Source organism: Anguilla anguilla, chromosome 1, assembly GCF_013347855.1.
Source record: "Anguilla anguilla isolate fAngAng1 chromosome 1, fAngAng1.pri, whole genome shotgun sequence".
Taxonomy (NCBI): domain Eukaryota; kingdom Metazoa; phylum Chordata; class Actinopteri; order Anguilliformes; family Anguillidae; genus Anguilla; species Anguilla anguilla.
The window spans coordinates 85,485,503-85,504,885 of NC_049201.1; the positions used below are offsets into that span (position 1 = coordinate 85,485,503).

At 39.5% G+C, this 19,383-nt stretch overlaps 2 protein-coding genes and 1 long non-coding RNA gene across 10 annotated transcripts in view; 1 reads left to right on the plus strand and 2 right to left on the minus strand.

Annotated features, from left to right (window-relative positions):
• LOC118235520 overlaps positions 1-19,383 on the minus strand; it is a 253,413-nt gene that overhangs the window by 70,854 nt on the left and 163,176 nt on the right. The gene's annotated exons all lie outside the window — the stretch shown is intronic.
• Positions 1-19,383, plus strand: part of LOC118235581 (myelin-associated glycoprotein-like) — a 62,491-nt gene that overhangs the window by 12,318 nt on the left and 30,790 nt on the right. For 4 of the 8 annotated variants that reach the window (XM_035433164.1, XM_035433179.1, XM_035433195.1 and 1 more), the window contains one exon: positions 1,108-2,098. In XM_035433164.1, coding sequence (XP_035289055.1) covers positions 1,108-1,194 — 87 coding nt within the window. In that variant the 3' untranslated portion in view covers positions 1,195-2,098. Of the gene's footprint in view, positions 1-1,107; positions 2,099-13,422; positions 13,511-17,770; positions 18,026-18,535; positions 18,809-19,383 lie in introns of those variants that run through there. The other 4 variants (XM_035433129.1, XM_035433134.1, XM_035433171.1 and 1 more) reach the window with 3 other exon arrangements.
• Positions 1,877-3,694, minus strand: LOC118236062. Its single transcript, XR_004766978.1, has 2 exons — positions 3,646-3,694; positions 1,877-2,301 (listed from the first exon to the last, which is right to left on the minus strand). It is a non-coding gene; the product is annotated as an uncharacterized LOC118236062 (long non-coding RNA).

A 19,383-nucleotide genomic window follows, 5' to 3' on the forward strand; every position in this document is an offset into this window, starting at 1 on the left:
AAATTATCCCTATGATTCATATTTGGTTAAGCCTCCCATGGAGACACTGAGTTTCTTTCTGTAATGTCTGCCACAGTTGCAGAATACTTTTGGAGGGATATTGGACCACTCATGCATGCAGAAATTTTTTTTTATGTTTGCGCTTGTGGACTGTTCTCAATTCAGACCACAGGGTTTCAATAGGGTTCAAGTCCAGAGACTGAGATGGTCATTGCAAAAACATTGATTTTGTGTTCATGCAACCATTTCTGTGTTGATTTTGATGTATGTTTGGGGCCATTGCCTTGTTGAAAGGTCCCTCTGTGACCAGGTCTCAACTTCCTGGCAGAGCCAACCAGGTTTTGAGCTAAAATATCCTGGTACTCAGTGGAATTATTTATGACATCAACCTTAACAAGAGCCCCTGGACCATTAGCAGGCAAACACTCCCAAAGCATCAGTCATCTTCCACCATATTTTATTGTTACCCCAGTGTTTTTGAGAAAAATTATATTAGAAAAAAATGTTTATTTGAGTAAAAGCAGTTTCCCCAAATGTTTCATCATAAATTTTGAAACACAATGTGTATTATTTATTGTATACGATCATTTTGTTTGTTTACATGAAGGGTGCCAATAAGTTGACTATGTTTTTTTTATTGCCTGAGGCAGTTCTATGTAATCTTAGATACTTATTGATAATGCGCCTGCTTTAAAATAGCTGGCAGAGGGGACTTTTGGAGTTATTAGTCTAAGGGAAGGAAGTACCCTTCATTGAACTCAGAAGCTGCTTGTACCATGATGTCATTTTTACTGAGACTGTACATATGAACCTATTATTTCATAGCATTAAATTCACCATTGTAAATGTAAATTTGTTTTTTTATATTGTGTAGGCCCTTTGTGCCTGGTGTGAAATAGTGTCTAATTGCATGGTCCATAGGAAATAGTTCCAACAGAAAGTATGAATAGAGGTAATCTTTTGCACAGTAATGGGGTAGTGCACACATGCACAACTCTGGAGGCATAACATCACTATACAAGCTTTTCTGGAGCTGCAGGAAGTATAACTTCTGTGCATTTGTGTGTGCAATGAAATGGTTTCACTGTGTTCCTTTTCTATTTCCAGACACCATATTTTGAAGAAGAAGAAGAAGAAGAAGAAGAGGTGGATTATGAAAATAGTTTTAAAGAGGACGTTTATGTGAACATGTAATGGCACAAAGTTGGCTAGTCTTAAGAAAAACCTGCTACTTTAAAATGCGTGATCCGGAGGCAGTTCAAGCAACGACTATGCATTGAAAAGGCCTTTGTCACACGACAGGAATTTTGATTGTAATTCTCAATGCACACATTTCACATATGATACTTTTTTATCGGATATAGCTTGTGCGCGATGTGGTTAAGGCTTGTGATTTCTGTCAGCACGACAGAAATAGGCGTTTGTTATCGGACGGCCATGAAAATGGAGGTTTTGCCTGTGGTATAACAAGAATCATAAGAACCGTTTATTCTGTTCTGTAGTACGTGTGCTGGGTGTGGAAAGGGTCCTTTTGATTTTTTAACGGTACATTACTTGATGTCTTATTTCAATATTGTTTGTTAATATTGCCATGTACTGCTTTGCATTGTCATCAAGTATATTACTATAATCAAGAGCGAAACATTCATATTTAATTCATTGATTATTTAGTGTTCTGAGAATATCCTTGCTGCAATAAAGTGGTCAGCTTTTTGTTAGAGGGGTCAACTTTTGTGATAAATACATGGCCCTTGTATGATGTGCTTCTATCTGTAGATCCTACCAAAAAATGTAAGAGTGTCTGCAAATTGTGTATGGATTTGATAAAGTAAAGCCTAATTTGTTTTGTAAAAGCTTAAACACAGATACAGCACAATTATTTTTGTCATTTTTATTGATTAAAAGTACAAGTACATAGGTTTGTGCATGACAGGTAAAAGCTAAATCATCTGAAATAATATAAAAATGAAATCTTTGGATGATGTTTCTTATTCAGATCAACATGCACAATGACATTGTAACACTTCTCTGTGTACAAGATTTGTATGTCCATGTATAAGAAAAGGATTGGCTTCCTATTGAATATCCAGCTGCAGTGCTCTAAATATAGGTGTCTGTTGGAAATCGACAGTGGCCATATTCACATGTTTATGGTTATAGTATGGTTATAGGTATGGCTCGACAGCTCCTGAGTTACTGCATTCAACACTGGGGGAGTGGCATCTAGGGTACCTGTGTACCTGTTTCATTCTAATCAGAGGCATCTTCCACACATGTATACACATCATCTTCCTCTCCAACCTGCTGGACCGAGAACAAAAATCAGATTCCAGTGGTTTTTCCAAAAGTGAAATGAGCTTATTTAGTTTAATTTTAGGGATTAAACTGAATATTATACAGGTGTGGTATAAGGTTTATGGCATATTATTGAATAAATAGTAATACTGTCTTTGAATGGTCCTTCTTAAGATTTGCACTAGTCCTTCATTAGTCTGGACGAACACATGTACTTTCTGGGGCAAAAGCGGCAGCTTCCCTATTGGTTAATCGAACTGTCTGTCTCAGTGTGCCGGTTCTCCTGTCCTTCTAATGAATGTGTCGCCCCTCATTTTTCGATTAGTTATTTCATTTTAAATGTCTAGCGTTAGAAACAAAGACCTATTTTTTAGCGCAAGTCCACATAGTAGTATGGTTTCTGGTTTTTTCTCCTTCTTCGATTTCGTTTCGCGGCAAAATCGAGAAGAAGCTAAGCAAAACATTCCGTTAACTTAGCGATGAAATCGAACAAACTAACGTCTGCTAGCTTTTGTTTGATGCGATATCGGTGTAATAATGAGGTGCATTGTTCTCGGTTGTTATAATGCCCCCGTTAAACTTGCCTTGAAAGCACGTTTTCATAGTTTTCGATGCGATGCAACTTTGTGCCAGACGTGGCTGGATGTAATCAGACGCATAGACATATATACGAACAAGCCAGAAATTCGCATTCAGAGCCATCCGGTGATACTTCTGAAGCTAACCAGGCCATTATTCCCCTTTTCTCTTCTCCCTTTAGCTCAGGGCAATAAAACAAAAAGTGTCTCCCCATCCCCCCGATGGCCCACTACACACAAAACCACATCATAATCTACCTACCACTACTAACTACATTTTTTCCAGTTGTGGGAAACATGTTAGCGTTGACCTGTGTACCATATGTTTTATGATTTACATGTGACATAAACAATTAAATTATATACTTACTTTTTTTATTTGTTTTTTTATTTATTTAATTTTTTACATTTGCTAGTACAATATGTGTGTTTATCATTAATTGTTTCTCCCATATTTCATAGGTTTTGATACATTAGTCTTGACCAAATGCTTGTGCCTTTCATATACTGCCATCATCCATGTATCTGGTGTGTGTTGCCACCAACTTAAGAGGCTTAATTTAAGAGCAGTGCAAAGCAGACAAGATTGCCTGGTGTGAAAACATACTAGCGTGCTATTTCTGAACACGCCACTTTGTCAGCAAACATCTCACACCTTTGACAGCTTTGTACACCACTTCGTCAAAAACAACAATGTGATGGCATACACACCCAAAAAAATGACACTGATGTCAGTACATTTTAGTTTTCCGGACAGCGGACGATGGCCTACCGCTCTGGGGTGGTGTGAAGACTGCGGATGTGTTTCCTCGTGAGTTGCTGGCCTGGCAGGTGAGCTCTGTGAGCCTCTGGGTACTCCGCAGCGTGACGCAGCGTGCCCAGTGCCGGCGCTGGCATCGCTCCCTCTCGGGAGCAGCCAGGTAATCTCAGGGGGAGGTTCTGAGTCCACTACGCACAAGCTGGCCACCCCCGCGGCCCTCACGCTACAGGCCGGTCCCTCTTTTATTTCTGGGGCATCTAGAACAATCAGAGGAAAATATGTAACAAAGGATTAGTGCTGAACTGAACCAGGGTTCTACCTGAAGCTTGATTCAGTTCAGGTTTCTGAGTCAGCTTTGACTCGGAGGGAAATAAAAGTGCATGATTTCATTTTTTGGTCTTCACAAACAAAGCATGGCCAAGTTCAGAAAGCCCCAGAATAGGTTTACCAAATATGTGATGAAAAATGTAAACATACATTTACAGAGACATTATTTTTTTCTATTATTGTCTCACAACATTAATTATGTATGAAAAACTTGAAAAAAAATAATAAAAGTTGTCCTCGCATTTCCATTCCATTTCCAGCGGGCAGTGCCAGTGAGATCGCTTTTGGCTTACACTCCACACTGATCTTGGCCGGAGTGGAGTTCTTGTGCCCCTCTGTGTTGATGGCTGCACAGTAGAGAGTTTTAGTGTGTCTGGACACGTTGTGCAGTTTGTAGATTCGTTCCTCTGACAGCAGAGTGCCAGTGATGTTGTACCACTGGTAGTCGTGTGCAGGAGGGTTACTGTCGCTGGAGCACTGCATCTCCACAGCATCTCCCTCCTTCACCACTGTGGACTCAGGCTCGACCTCCACACGGACTGGGGCATCTAGATGAACGACACGGTTTTTAGATGACTTGAGATTATATGTAAATGACTCGACAAGTCACCGCAAGTGGTACAATCTGGATCAGGGCATTAGTATTTTTAAGGCCAACTAAAATGACCAGCATCTGACAGAGTTCCTGTACCACTCTAACAACGGTTAATGTTTGACTCTTTGAGCCGCAACGCAGAGGCTTGTTCATACACTGTTACATGTGTGATTATTGTGTGGATTATGTGTGAAACTAGACATGATATGTCATTTATATCCAGACATGTTTTATGTCATAAATTAGCTGATCATAATATTACTAAAGACATACAGATCAAAGAATGAAATATGTAACTGATGAAATCTGGAACAATACAATTAATTGTGAAAATGTAAAATATTTTATCCATTTTTTTCTGTGCCTATTTCTTTAGCTTCCAAGGGTTGAAGATCTGTTTTGGAACATGTGATCTAAATTCATTCTTTGATAAAAAGTTAAAGTAAAAAAGCATTGGTAGCAGTCAGTTTTAAACAACTAAAAATAAAACTGTTCTCAGAAAAGGGGAATTGAATTGTTACTGTAAGTTTCAATTTCCAATAATACTCTGTACTACATTCAGTGTTAAAAAAAAAAACTCACATGCCACATTCAAAATTTTAGAAGATTGCACAGATGTGACTTGCTGATACTTTGCTGTGCAAGTCAGGTGCTGGTTGTGGTCAGAGTTTGTGGCAGTGAAAGGCTTGAAGTCACTCTCCATTGGCTGTTGGGCAGCTCCTCTGATTGGTTGGTGGTTGTTCCACTGCGGCTCCAGATCAGGTGAGGCAGCTCCGTGGGACAGGAGTGAGACACAGAGCAGGAAGCAGTCACAGCGTCACCTGCTTTGACCTCCCCGCTCACGGTCAGCAATGGGAAGGCTGGAGAGTCTGTAGTTAAGTGAAAACAAGCATCTAATAAACCGCCATCTGTAAGCTACAAGTTCCCAATGTATCATTTTCAATTTTTGGTCAACAAAGTGAGCTGTCACATTTCTAGAGAATAAAGTCATAAAAACATATTTCCAATCACAGCTGGTCTCAAGAATGCAGTGGGGCTTTCAATAGCCAAAGTGCACAGACCTAAAAGGAACTGCATATGTTTTACAATGACTTTAACCCAGGATCTTATCAGTACATACTCATGATTTTAAAAATAAGCCACATAGAGAACACTTCTTCAAACGCACCTTGGACATCAATGGAGACCATATTATCTTTGTAAGAGTACATATCAAAGTCACGAATCTCTATCCTAAAAATAAATGGGCCATTGTCCTTTTTTTCAGGTTATTAATTCTCAGTGAACAGTCTTTTCTTGCAAGATCCCCAATCAGATTTGTCCAGCTCCTGAATTCTTCCATCACTTTGGAGGAGTCCGGGTGATAAATGTATATGTCTTGATTTGTCGTGTGCCATATTCCTGTCAGGTCTGTAGGCTTTATTTCACGGTCTGGGTAATTGAACTTGCAGGGAACCACGACACAAGATCCCTGCAGTGCTGATATTGTCTGCGGCACTTCTGTTGTCCAGGTGGAGGTGGTGTGAACATTTGAGAACAGCTCAACAGCGGGGGCAGGAAAATGACACGGTGACCGTGACAACAGCAAACACCAGCTTCAGCGTGAGGAGGGCATAGAACGGAAGAGGAAGAAGACCGTCTTCAGCAGCATCGCTGTCTGGTTCTACAACGAGATGACAAGAGAGAAATCTCAGCGGAGAGAGAAACATTTTAAATGTACTTTTCAGGGTTTTCGTCATTTCAAAAGACATTTCAACAGATTTAATTTCTGGCAGAGATGTATAATAATAGGGATGAATGATTCAAAAGGATGATATGACATTATTTGTTATGCAAAGGCGAATTGTGGAAAAATGAATCACTTTGCCAGGGGAATTGATTGTATAGGAATACATCCCCCATAGCAGACGTCTGTCTCAACTAAATTCACAGCAGTAAATTAAACGCTTAAATGATATATAGATGTGCATGTTTCATATCACAATTATACACAAAATGTGCATCTCTTACTCTTTAAAGCACTGTGAGGGAATTGCAAAGTTGTTTTGATTGCATTAATTAATCTCAAGATGCCTTACAAGGATACCATAAAACAGGAGGGTGAACTCCAACTGGAATGGAACTTCCATTGGACTGCTTTGTAAAGTAGCAGCGCAATCCGACGGAAAACTGCAGTGAAAAATGACAAATAAAAGAAGCAAGTAAATCAGCGTTCAGCTCTACCTGGCGGAGCTGTGGCACTGGCGGTTGGGATTTTCCTAGCGATGCACTCTGGATCACAGACGTGAATCTTTGTTCCGTTGCCATGGTGCTGCTTGCTTTGCCCATTGACCTTACACATCAGAGTGCAGAAGTAGGTATCGGTGTCATTTTTTGTCAGCTCTTTAATGGTGATGGTGGTGTTTGCTGTGCTGGCGTCCTTTTTCTTAACGACTCTTCCTTTCAGCTGATTTAACCCCTTAGCGCACAAGCCAAATCTTGCCAATCCTTGCCCTTTTAGGGGGTACCCTATTTAAAGCTTTATAACTCCAGATATGAACACCACAGATACTTGAAAAATGGCTTAAATGAAGCAAGACATTTGTACAATTTACAATACTAACGCAGATTAGTTTATATTCATAATTTTGGAAGAAATAAAGTGCCACAAATGCAATTGTTTTGACAAAAAATCAAAAATGAATTTGCACTTTTTAAGTTTGCAATGAAATACTGAGAGATTGCATATATACAGCAGGTTAAACTATACATGTGCTAGATCAAAAACTTCTTGACCACAAGTTCATAAAATCTAAGGGTGGATATGTAGAACTACTATAGATGTATGAAGCAAAAACTAAGCAGTGTACCCAGCGTCTCCAAATCCATCCAAAATGCTTAATTATGTATTGCTGTAAATCACAACATATTCACATATTTCACTACAAATCAACTGTTTTGACTCAAGAAAATCACTGTTGCTAAATTTACAAGTGGGAATTACAAGCTTTCAGTCAATACAGTGGTCTGAAATATCTAGGGGTCCAGAAACATATCCAAAATCTCTCCAAAATTGAATAAAATGCTTTTTGTCCATTATAAAGCATATAAATGAGCCCCTTGAAGGTTTAAGATGAAACATTGCTAACAGATTTTAAAAAAATAATGCCCAAATATTGTCACACAATGCAGCACAGTACCTAAATGTGTAATAATTTACTCTTGTGTGTATTTCTATACTCTGTACTCTGGTATGTTTTCTTGTATGGGGATGGGACGACATGAAAACAATTTTCAACCGTCCGCCACGTTTTGGCAATGTTCCAACTCTCACGTCATCACTGTTGCATGCTTCACAAAAACTATTACACTACCATCTAACACCTACATTACAGTGTGAAATATCCACACTATATAACACCACTAACCTATTTAAAGATACTCAATTTCAAAAATAACGTATATAACCAAAATATTTTGAGCAGTAATACTTACATAGCAATGATGAAATCTCATCTATGTTCAGTAGATGGAGACAGAGACAGTGTCAATGATACTGTTCTATTTGCTTCTGTTTTGCTCCAGAAAACGATGTCAGCTAGGTCTGTCAGCGAACATATGGCTTAGCTATGTCCAGAAGTCCTCAATAATAATAGTATTTTCCAAGAAATTACGAAATATCGTTAATCACGTTTCGTTTGGTGCAGAATATTTTTCTGCTAACATAGAGTGAATGCGTAAGTGAATGCGATGCTAAGAATATTTTCTGTTACGCTGACCTATAAAACGGTATACAAAAAGCAGAATTAGACATTGTTAGAAAGCTTATACTCTCACCTACTGACTAAATGAATTGTCAATCAAGCCAGACTGTACTAAAAAGGGTGACGACGCTGTAAACAACAGGTGTGGTATTACGCACAGCTATTTTGGAAGATACCCAGGCCTCACAAATGCGTGTATATTTCCCAAATGGATTGTCCAAGACAATATATGACCATGCAGTCTCAAAAGGGACATCTCTACACGTAAAACCAACAGTAAGGTTGTATATTTATTCAATATTTAGTCTCAGATATTGACTGTAGAATGAAATGGTATAATTTTTAAAAACCTTTTCTTGTTTATTTCGTTGTTCAGTGAGCAGCGTTTTCACTGCTGTATAGGCATATCTTAGGGCTATTGTCGGGTTTATCTTGTTGCTATAACAGAATATGATTTTTTAGTGGTGAAAGAATATTTTTACGAATGCCAAGACAGACAATATTGTCCATTATGTCAAGGGTGGGGGGTGTTTTGTAGATGAGACTGCAGGGAGGGGGTGCGTGCCAAATGAACGACCGGAGCGACAATGGTGGGGCTGCCAAACTCCGTTTTCGGCATAGTTGTCGTCGTGTATCGTCTACTGATGAAACTAAAACAACGCGTTTCTGTTTTTATCTCACACTTTGGTTGCAGTAGCACCTAATGTTTGAGTTTAGTAATCTCGGCATGGCGGCGTGCCGACCACTAGGGGCTGTGCGCTAAGAGGTTAAGCCCTCCACCTCTCTCCACCGTTCCAGTTGCCAAATGTACCACTGGGGTAAACAGTGTGAAAATTCATCCCCGGAGTCAGAATGGATCTGACAGCTGAGGGTGATGCTACCGCCCACTACGCCTTCCATTCGTCCTTCTGACTGTGTCACCCAAATCAAGCAGCAGACCCTGGCTGGCATAAACAGAGACACAGCAGTGATAGATTCTGAAGCAGGAAGCCTATATTACACTCTGGATGTAGGCCCCCTGGTTGGTAGTGCAGCGTAATGGTCAGAGAACTGGGCTTGCAGCTCTGAGGTTGTAGTTTTGATTCCCAGGTCGTGCACTGCTGCTGTGCCTTCAAAGTAAAGGTACTGTAACCTGCAGCGCCTCAGGGAATATACAATAATATACCTGGATTACAGAAAGGTAAGAAAGGTTGTCAGCCTTGCATTTCCCAATGCATACGCACACAGCTTACACTAGTTGGCTTTTCTGTAACTTTAATTCCTTTACTGTCTAAAAGCAACGGCAACTTGAAAGAACATTACCTGAGAATTGGTGCACAAGGATCCAGACGAGAACATGTAGCATCTCTCTAAATCTGGGTGGAAAAAAAACAGGCTGACCAAACAGTGATGAGCAAAAATACACTTGTTTTTGTCTCAAATCAACATCCAGCTTTAGCCAGTTAGTGAAATGCCAGCCACAACAACAAGGTCATGCAAGTACAAGCTCACCCTTTGGTGAAAAGATTCCATGGACACATATACTGTACATCAATTCATTATCTATACCCGCTTATTCTGAGCAGGGTCGCGGGGGGTGCTGGAGCCTATCCCAGCATGCATTGGGCGATAGGCAGGAATGCACCCCAGACAGGCCGCCAATCTATCGCAGGGCACACACACCATTCACTCTCACACCTATACATATGGGAAATTTAGAGTCTCCAATTAGCCTACCTGCATGTCTTTGGACTGCGGGAGGAAACCTGAGTACCCGGAGGAAACCCGCGTGGACACGGGGAGAACACGCAAACTCCACACAGAAAGGCCCCAAGCTGAGATTCAAACCCACGGCCTTCTTGCTGTGAGGCGACAGTGCTACCCACTGCACCACCGTGCCGCCTGGCACATATATAGATAATGCAAAGATATAGGCACAGTGACATGATTTCTGTTACTCCAGCACATTGGAAATAAAATATTGAGTATGGGGTTAATGTGCAGGCTGTCAGCTTTAATTTGAGGGTGTATACAGCTGTAAACGTGCATAGGAATTAAAACACTTTTTATGAATAGTCCCCCATTTTAGAAGAGCAAAAGTAATTGGACAATTGGCTGCTCAGCTGATTCTTGCTGGATACCAGCTGCATGGCATTGCATCATTAATTCATATACATGACACCTAAATTAAAAGGTTTAGAGTTGATTCTAGGTGTGTAATTTGCAACTGGAGTCTGTTGAGGTTATTAGAACTAGGTGTCAATGCCAGTAAAGTAGGCCATCATGAGGCTTCAGAATAAATTGATCAGAGACATAGCCAAAACATTGGATGTGTCAAAATCAACTGTTTGATACACTGCAAATCCAATGTGCAAAAGTACACAGCCAAAACAAAAATACTATCCCAGGACCTTTGCATTTAACAGAATGAAAAATGGTACAATGCATATGTATAATGATGAAATTTGTTTGTAAATAAGAGACCAATAACACAGGAATGGCTTACCTTTTACCTTCACCGATGCACCGAAAAGATTCAACAGCAAAAGACTCTGTAAGAATATCCTCCTACACACCTCTCTACTTCTAGCTGCTACATACTTCTCTACTTCTGGCTTCCTGTTACTAGCATAACAGGAAGCCAGAAGGGGTGATGTGGTTTGTGCGCCATCTACTGGAGGGGTGATGTGGTTAGTGCACCATCTGCAGGAGGGGTGATGTGGTTATTGCGCCATCTACTGGAGGGGTGATGTGGTCAGTGTGCCATCTGCTGGAGGGGTGATGTGCGCCATCTGCTGGTGGAGAGGGAGCGGTTTAGCTGGCCTGCTTCCACAGCTGTTAGAATTTTTCAGTGATTGTTAACTGTTTATATGCTCTACTGTACGTATGTTATTTTACTATGACTAAAAATCAATTTACATAACGTAACGTAACATAATATAACGTAAGACGAGAACAGGCCACTGCTCGTCTATTCCTACCACTAAACTGTACTTAATGCTTAGTTTATCTAAACACTAGATAGTATCTAACACTGTATCAAGCCGGGCCTTGAATAACCCCAGTGTTTCTGCCTCCACTACATGTCCAGGCAAACTATTACACACATTGACCACTCTCTGTGTGAAAAAATATTTCCTAATGTCTGTGTGAAATTTACCCTTTTCCAGTTTCCATTTATGCCCCCTCGTTCTGCTAACCGAACTCAACTTGAATAATTTCCTGTAGTTCACTTTGCTCATCCCTTTAATAAATTTAAAAGCCGCAATCAAATCTCCCGTAAGTCTCCTTTTACTAAGCTTGAAAAGTCCAAGCATCTCAAGTCTTTTCTCATAACACTTATCTTTTATAAGTGTTATACCCGGAATCAATCTGGTTGCCCGTCTTTGGACCTTATCCAGTGCCTCTATATCTTTCTCGTAGTACGGTCCCCAGAACTGAACACAACACTCTAAGTGTGGTCTTACAAGGGTATTGTATCGGGTGAGTATGATCTCCTTAGATTTATACTCAATACTCCTGGCTATGTATCCCAGCATCCTGTTGGCTTTTTTTTTTTTTACTGCTACAGCACATTGACCAGACCCTGATAGGGTTTGATCAACTATTACTCCCAAGTCTTTTTCTACATTCTAATTTTGTACCTCCCATGAAGTAATCCTGCCCTATGTTTTATTCCCCACATGTAGAACTTTACATTTAGTTATATTGAATTTAATCTGCCAGGTTTCTGCCCAATTTCTGGATTCTGTTTAAATCTTCTTGGATTACTTTAGTAGATTCCAAACTGCTGGCTAAACCTCCCAGTTTTGTATCATCTGCAAATTTAACTAGTGTACTTTCAATGTCTGTGTCAAGGTCATTTATATAAATGAGGAAGAGCAGTGGACCCAGCACTAATCCCTGTGGAACTCCACTTCCCACAATACCCTGCTCAGAGAAGATCCCTCCTACTACTACCCTTTGTGTTCTAACCTGTAGCCAGTTCCAAACTTGGTAGCTTGGTAGCTTCCTCAAAGAATGTCAAAAGGTTTGTCATGCATGACCTTCCATTGCAAAAACCATGTTGGCTATCCCTTAGGATGTTATTATTTTCGTACAGCTCACTCCTGTCCCAAAACGAATCCCAGCGCCCCATAAACCTGTACCCCTCTTTCCTACAAAAGGATTGTAGCCACGTGTTAAACCTCCAGGTAAAGTTCTGCTTCCCTCTGCTTGCACGTGGTACAGGTAGAATTCCAGCGAAGACTACCGTGGAGATTTTGCTCCTAATCGCCTCTGCTAATTCCACAAATTTGTCCTGCAGGACCTCAAACCTGCCCTTACCCATGCCATTGGTCCCTATGTGGACCATGACAACTGGATCCCTTTCTTCTCTGGCCAGGAGCTTGTCCACGCGCTCAAGAAGATCTCCTACCAGGCAGGCCTACCTGGGCACCATATATGGGAAGGATTGTATTTGTTTGAGTGAACTGCATATGCCTTTAAAAAGATAAGTGCTGTGGTTGCAACCACATTACTAGATGCAAAATTTGCACAATTGTAAATTGTAAATTTTGGCACATTTCCTTGTGGTTATTCAGTTACATATGTTTTACCGCATTAAGCTTGAGAGGCAAACTTATGGAACTCAGCGTAAGTGCTTGGTTGAGATCTTTCCTGGTTTTGTTACCTGCTGTAGCTAGCAGGATGCTTAACGATGAGAACCAACTGTCCAGTTACATTTGCCCTACAGTGTACATAAAATATTAAGTGATAAAAATGGGACAGTTCTATATTCTGCTTGCCAGCAGGCAGAATATGCAGTAGTAAAACTGGATGAATTGGCATTACTTATTGTTTCAGGATGACATATTTTATCAGAACACATACTGTAAAGCTTACTTTAAAATCGTATGTCCCTCAGGAACACCTGTAATGGCACTACTACCAATGGCTGTGTATACCACTCAGGAACACCTGAAATGGCACTACTAGCTGTGGTATTTGTGGCTCAGTTTATTTTTACAGCTAAATATCTTGAGTGTGATACGGGGGTGCAGGAGGAAGTTCATATGAGTGTGTAGGAAAATAGCTGAGTTACAAGGCAGGAAGTTGTCTTTTGTTATTAGGATGTGGTACATGCTGCACATTTTCAGTCAGACCTGACCAGTTGTTTGATCGTGTCTTCATCAGCTGCACAAATCGAATAATCTATCAAGGATTACAGTGAAACAGAATTATCAAAGTGCAGGTATGTATTGATGTGGCTGTGTGCTGATTTTTAAATTATGGGTTGGTTATGTTTTAGGCATTTAGATGTATGCTACCACCTATTAAAAGCCATAATTTGACAACTATTGGCACAATCTAGTTGAAATATTGGATATTTTAGCCTGACATTATGCTCTTTGATTGTGCTGGATTACATTTGATGTGTTATATTGAATACAAATTAATATTATAGTATTCTTTCCATTACCTTGTGAATGAACTGGCACTCATTGACTGCATATTTTGTGTAATACTGTGTTTATATTGTGCAATTAATTCATTCATTCATTTTATTTCTGGCAGGCGATTTAAGTGTTTTTTTTTCTTATGTGGGCTGTTTTCTGAGATGATGGTAGGGACACACTGGTAGAGAGATGTTGTAAAGTGAAGTGAACCCAGCAAATTAGCCAGCCCAGTCAAACTGTACAGTTAAACAAACCGAACGAAACAAAGCAGAAAAGCAAAACAAAAATGCTATAACTTATTTGAAATGTTTGGCGTCAGTAATTTAGGTTTTTTACTTTACTGATATTTAGCAGATTCTCTTATCCAGTTGCGTATAATGAAAACTGTGCAAATAAGTGGGATTGAATTGCTGTAGAGGGGGAAAGTATGGTTTCAAGAGAGACAGCACATGCAAGAAGTGCAGACTCAACTGGCAACCTACTGTATCAACAATTCTGCTGAACATTAAACTAAGTTACACAAACAAGGACTAACCTGTCCTTACGGCCAGTAGACAACATTAAATGAACAAGAGCAAAGAACCACAGACTCCGGAAACAAAAAAGGAAATAAGCTGCACCTAATCAGGTGATAAGCCTTGTGTAGGCCTACTGTATTTACTGAGAAATTAATAGTCATGTGACTTTAAAATACAGATCAGGATATTATTAATGAAAGATGAAACATTTTACACATACATTTGAAATACATAATCTTTGATACATAAAGTGCAGTATTTTTAAAAATGTTTTTTAATCTTCATCATTTGTCATGGGTATATATATATTGTTATTTATTGTAGACTATGCTGCAGAACAAATTACCCCAAGGGGATAATAAAGACCCTAACTAATTAACTAACTAACTAACTGACTGACTAACTAACTAGTAGTATGTTACTTTATTAATGTATGACTGAAACCCGACACAATGTCCATGCTATTAAACGTTAATGCTGCATATGTATGTGGAATGCTGAAGCCTGTATTCAGTCAACATTTTTGTTTACTTTGAAATACAAATAAATGCAGGAAATAGTTTTTCTTCACAAACTCGGTTTAGCAGATCCATGTTCATGATTGCAGAACTCAGAAAGCTGACTGTAAAAACAAGAAAAAAAAAGAAATAGGCCTCTAAATTTAATCACAAATCCAAGTTAAGGCCTACATGTATTGTTCTTTTAAAAAATCTTTAAATGTTGATCAAAACATGCAGTTGTTTACAATTGTTAAATATTAGCAATAAAAGGCAGGTTCAGTACACCACAATGGACTATGTCTACTCTCTTTAAAAGTGGCCCTATATCATGCAACTATTTCTTTCTCTTCCACCAGGCAAGGTCTTCCTCTGCATTCATCTGCAATGAGAACACAGGCTTTGTGGTTTTATGCCATCTACTCAAATGGTACTGTTTTTTTTTCTGTTGTTGCTCTTTCAGCTTGTTTACAGTAAGAATATGTCTATTCACAGGTCACGTAGTAGAGGCAGAAACTTTTTTCAGCTTTTCAAGACCAGGCTTGATATGGTGTTAGACACTAACTAGTCTGTAGGTACTTAGACCACTAGGTACAATATAGTCAGGAATATGGCAAGCATTGTTGGGCTGAATGGCCTGTTCTCATCATTATGTTATGTTAAGAAATGTTAAGAAAAGTCTGTTGTCCATAGTCAAACTGTAACTTGCTTTGCTACTCATTATTGAAATTAGGAGAGAATTCTGAGATTTCACTTAATCGGTGATAAGTACACGCCTCATTATTGGCACTGAATGATTCTTGTTCACTTTGACATGAATAATAATGTGTTAAAAGCCCAGGCTTGCCTAATTCAGTCAAGGTGATTGTAGCTACAATATCTGAAAGATGATGAAATCTAGATAATTAAGGGCAAAATAGCACAGCACAGAACTTTCTGCAGTTGCCTGTGGCATACATGGGGCGGAAGTGCAGTATAATGGGTAAGGCGCTGGGCTTGTAACCTAAAGGTCACAGGTTCAATTCTCACGTAGGACACTGCTGTTGTACCCCTGAGCAAGGTACTTAATCTGCATTGCTTCAGTATATATCCAGCTGTATAAATGAATGCAATGTAAAAGCCATGTAAAAAAATAATAAGTTGTATAAGTCGTCCTAAATAAGATAATCTGATAAAGGCCTGTAATGTAATATTCAAATTTATTTTGAAATATAACATTGACATGTAAAATGTGATTGTTTTTTTTTTTTTGTTTACACTTACTTGAGCTCAATTAGTTAATCAGCGAGATACAAAGTCACAGATTAACATGTAGATTATTTTTTTCTCCTTTAGAAAGAGACTAAAATGGCTGACCATATACATTTTGGCTAATTTGGAAAAAATGTTGCCAAGAAATTCAGAAACAAATCTAGGAGTAAAAACAACAAAAAACTAAAATATTTACATTACATTTATTTAGCAGACGCTTTTATCCAAAGCGACGTACAAAAGTGCATAGCATGGTCATTGGACAACTACAAAACACAGGTTTGATAAGGTACAATACTCATTTTGTACAGCTATTTCTAGCCAAGAACACAATTTACACCATTTTAAAGTCTGTATGGAACATAATCTCATAATGTCACACTATGATTGTGTTTTTTTCCAGTGCTAAATGTGTACACGGCTTCATGGACTGCAGAAATACCACAAACAATCTCAGCACTGCAGGGGTCCTGTGTCGTGGTTCCCTGCAAGTTCAATTACCCAGACCCCCCAAAAAAGCCTCCAGCAATAACAGGAATATGGCATATGACCAACAACCAACCCATTTACCACCCAGACTCCTCCAAAGTGATGGAAGAATTCAGGGGCCGGACAAATTTGATTGGGGATCTCGCAAGGAAGAACTGTTCACTGAGAATTAATCACCTGAAAAAAAAGGACAATGGCCCATTTATTTTTAGGATAGAGATTCATGAATTTGATGAGGCTTCTTACAAACATAATATGGTCTCCATTGATGTCCAAGGTGCGTTTGAAGAAGTGTTCTCTATGTGGCTTATTTTTAAAATCATGAGTATATACTGATAAGATCCTGCGTTAAAGTCATTGTAAAACATAAGCAGTTCCTTTTAGGTCTGTGCACTTTGGCTATTGAAAGCCCCACTGCATGCTTGAAACCAGCTGTGATTGGAAATATGTTTTCATGGCTTTATTTCTAGAACTGTGACAGCTCACTTTGTTGACCGAAAACTGAAAAAGATTAATTGGGATCTTGTAGCTTACAGATGACGGTTTATTAGATGCTTGTTTTCATTTGACTACAGACTATCCAGCCTCCCCACGGCTGACCGTGAGCGGGGAGGTCAAAGCAGGTGACGCTGTGACTGCTTCCTGCTCTGTGTCTCACTCCTGTCCCACGGAGCTGCCTCACCTGATCTGGAGCCGCAGTGGAACAACCACCATCCAATCAGAGGAGCTTCCCAACGGCCAATGGAGAGTGACGTCAAGCCTGACATTCACTGCCACAAGCTCTGACCACAACCAGCATCTGACTTGCACAGCAAAGTATCAGCAGGTTACATCTGTGCAATCTTCTAAAATATTGAATGTGGCATGTAAGTGGGCTAATTTATTTATTTATTTTACATGTTTCTGCACAAAGCCTGAAGTATTTCACAATATTTTTCAAAATGAGAACTAACACATTTTGATAGCATCTTATTCTGAGGCAAAATGTGTGATACTGCTATAAGAAGATGTAAACTCGTAGAATTGTTCTCTATCTGGGTATGCATCACATGAAATATGAGATAATTTACAGTTACTGTAAATGCATAAGCATTAGGACTGTAACAAAATTTATGTTGGTTTGATTCTGTACTCCAGCACATTGGATTTGAAATACAATGAATGCGAGGTTAAAATGCGGATTGTCAGCTTTAGTTTGAGGGTATTTATATCTCCTAGCTCGTGAAACGTTCAAATAAAGGACCGTGTTATGAGTTTATGTGGAAATAAACTATGTTTGTGACTGTTGTCTTTCATCTAGATGCCCCAGTCCGTGTGGAGGTCGAGCCTGAGTCCACAGTGGTGAAGGAGGGAGATGCTGTGGAGGTCCAGTGCTCCAGTGACAGTAACCCTCCTGCACACGGCTACCAGTGGTACAACATCACTGGCACTCTGCTGTCAGAGGAACGAATCTACAAACTGCACAACGTGTCCAGACACACTAAAGCTCTCTACTGTGCAGCCATCAACACAGAGGGGCACAAGAACTCCACTCCGGCCAAGATCAGCGTGGAATGTAAGTGCAGATCAAAACGTTTCATTTGGACAGTTACACACAGGCCCTCACGTCTTTGTCGTCTGGCCTGAAATTAATACGTAATGACCATCTTTCTGAGCATATATCAGGTGAAGAGATGTGTTGGGTACACATTTGCAGTGTTTGATGGGTCTCCAGTTATCAGTGTTTTGACATAAAAATAAAATGGAGGAAGGATCTCAGGAGAGATCTGCTTGATTTTAAACTACAACTACAGATGTCTTTCTGTAAGGGGTCCAAATTGAATTAAAATTGCTGTGTATGTTTCATCTCCACATGAACTTGTGTAAGTCATTGTCAGGCCTCAACTTTTATTTGATATAACATCATCAGCAGTGCACAAAGGCAGACGGTCATTTTTATCTTAAAATTTGGCTAGTTAGTCATACGGGCATACATTTGGCACAGTATGTAAATAAATTGAAAACTGTAGTTTAAAAAATCTAATAATAATCATAATAATAATAGGAATTCTTTAATAATTTCCAGACCCCCCAAGCATTGGAGCACAATCAGGCTGTGTTGCAGAAATCACAGGGGTGAACTGCCGGTGCCTGGTGGAGTCCAGGCCCGCTAGCAGAGTCCAGTGGAAACTTGCAGATGGCAAAACTGAAAACAGCAGCAGCGTCCACAGCACAGTTGGACAGGACTCTGCCACTGTCCACACACTGCATTTCCACCTGGGCCTTACTGATGTGGTGTCCTGCTACGCCAGCAACAAACATGGGAACGAAACAAGGGTCCTGGAAACCAACCAAAGAGGTACTTTACCATTTTCCTTCACTATCAAAGGGGTATTTCTCGGTTTATATATATATATATATATATATATATATATATATATATATATATATATATATATATGTGCATTACATTACCTCGCTTCTAGTCCTCTGGTATTTCTCCAGTTTCTAAAGTCTGTCCAAAACTTTCTGTCAGTGGTTTAAAGATGATCTCACCTAACTCTCTGGGTACTTTTGTTTACATGTCATCAGGGCCAGGGACTTGTCTTTAGTTCATGTAATTTATCCAGTAGGTGGCAGTGTAGTATGATGGCTAAGTAGGATTCACCAGTAGGACACTGCCTTGTACCCTTGAGCAAGGTACTTAACCTGCATTGCTCCAGTATATATCCAGCTGTATCATTGGATAAAATATAAGTCGCTCGGGATAAGAGTGTCTGCTAAATGCCTGTAACAATGCAATACTTCTTTATTCTCTATATTAATATATTCTGAGACATTCCTAGTTCTGAATATGCCTTCCAGCCTATTAATAACGTCCTCTGTAGTAAAACTCTCAACAAAGTAAATTAAGGCATCAGCAATATCCTTATC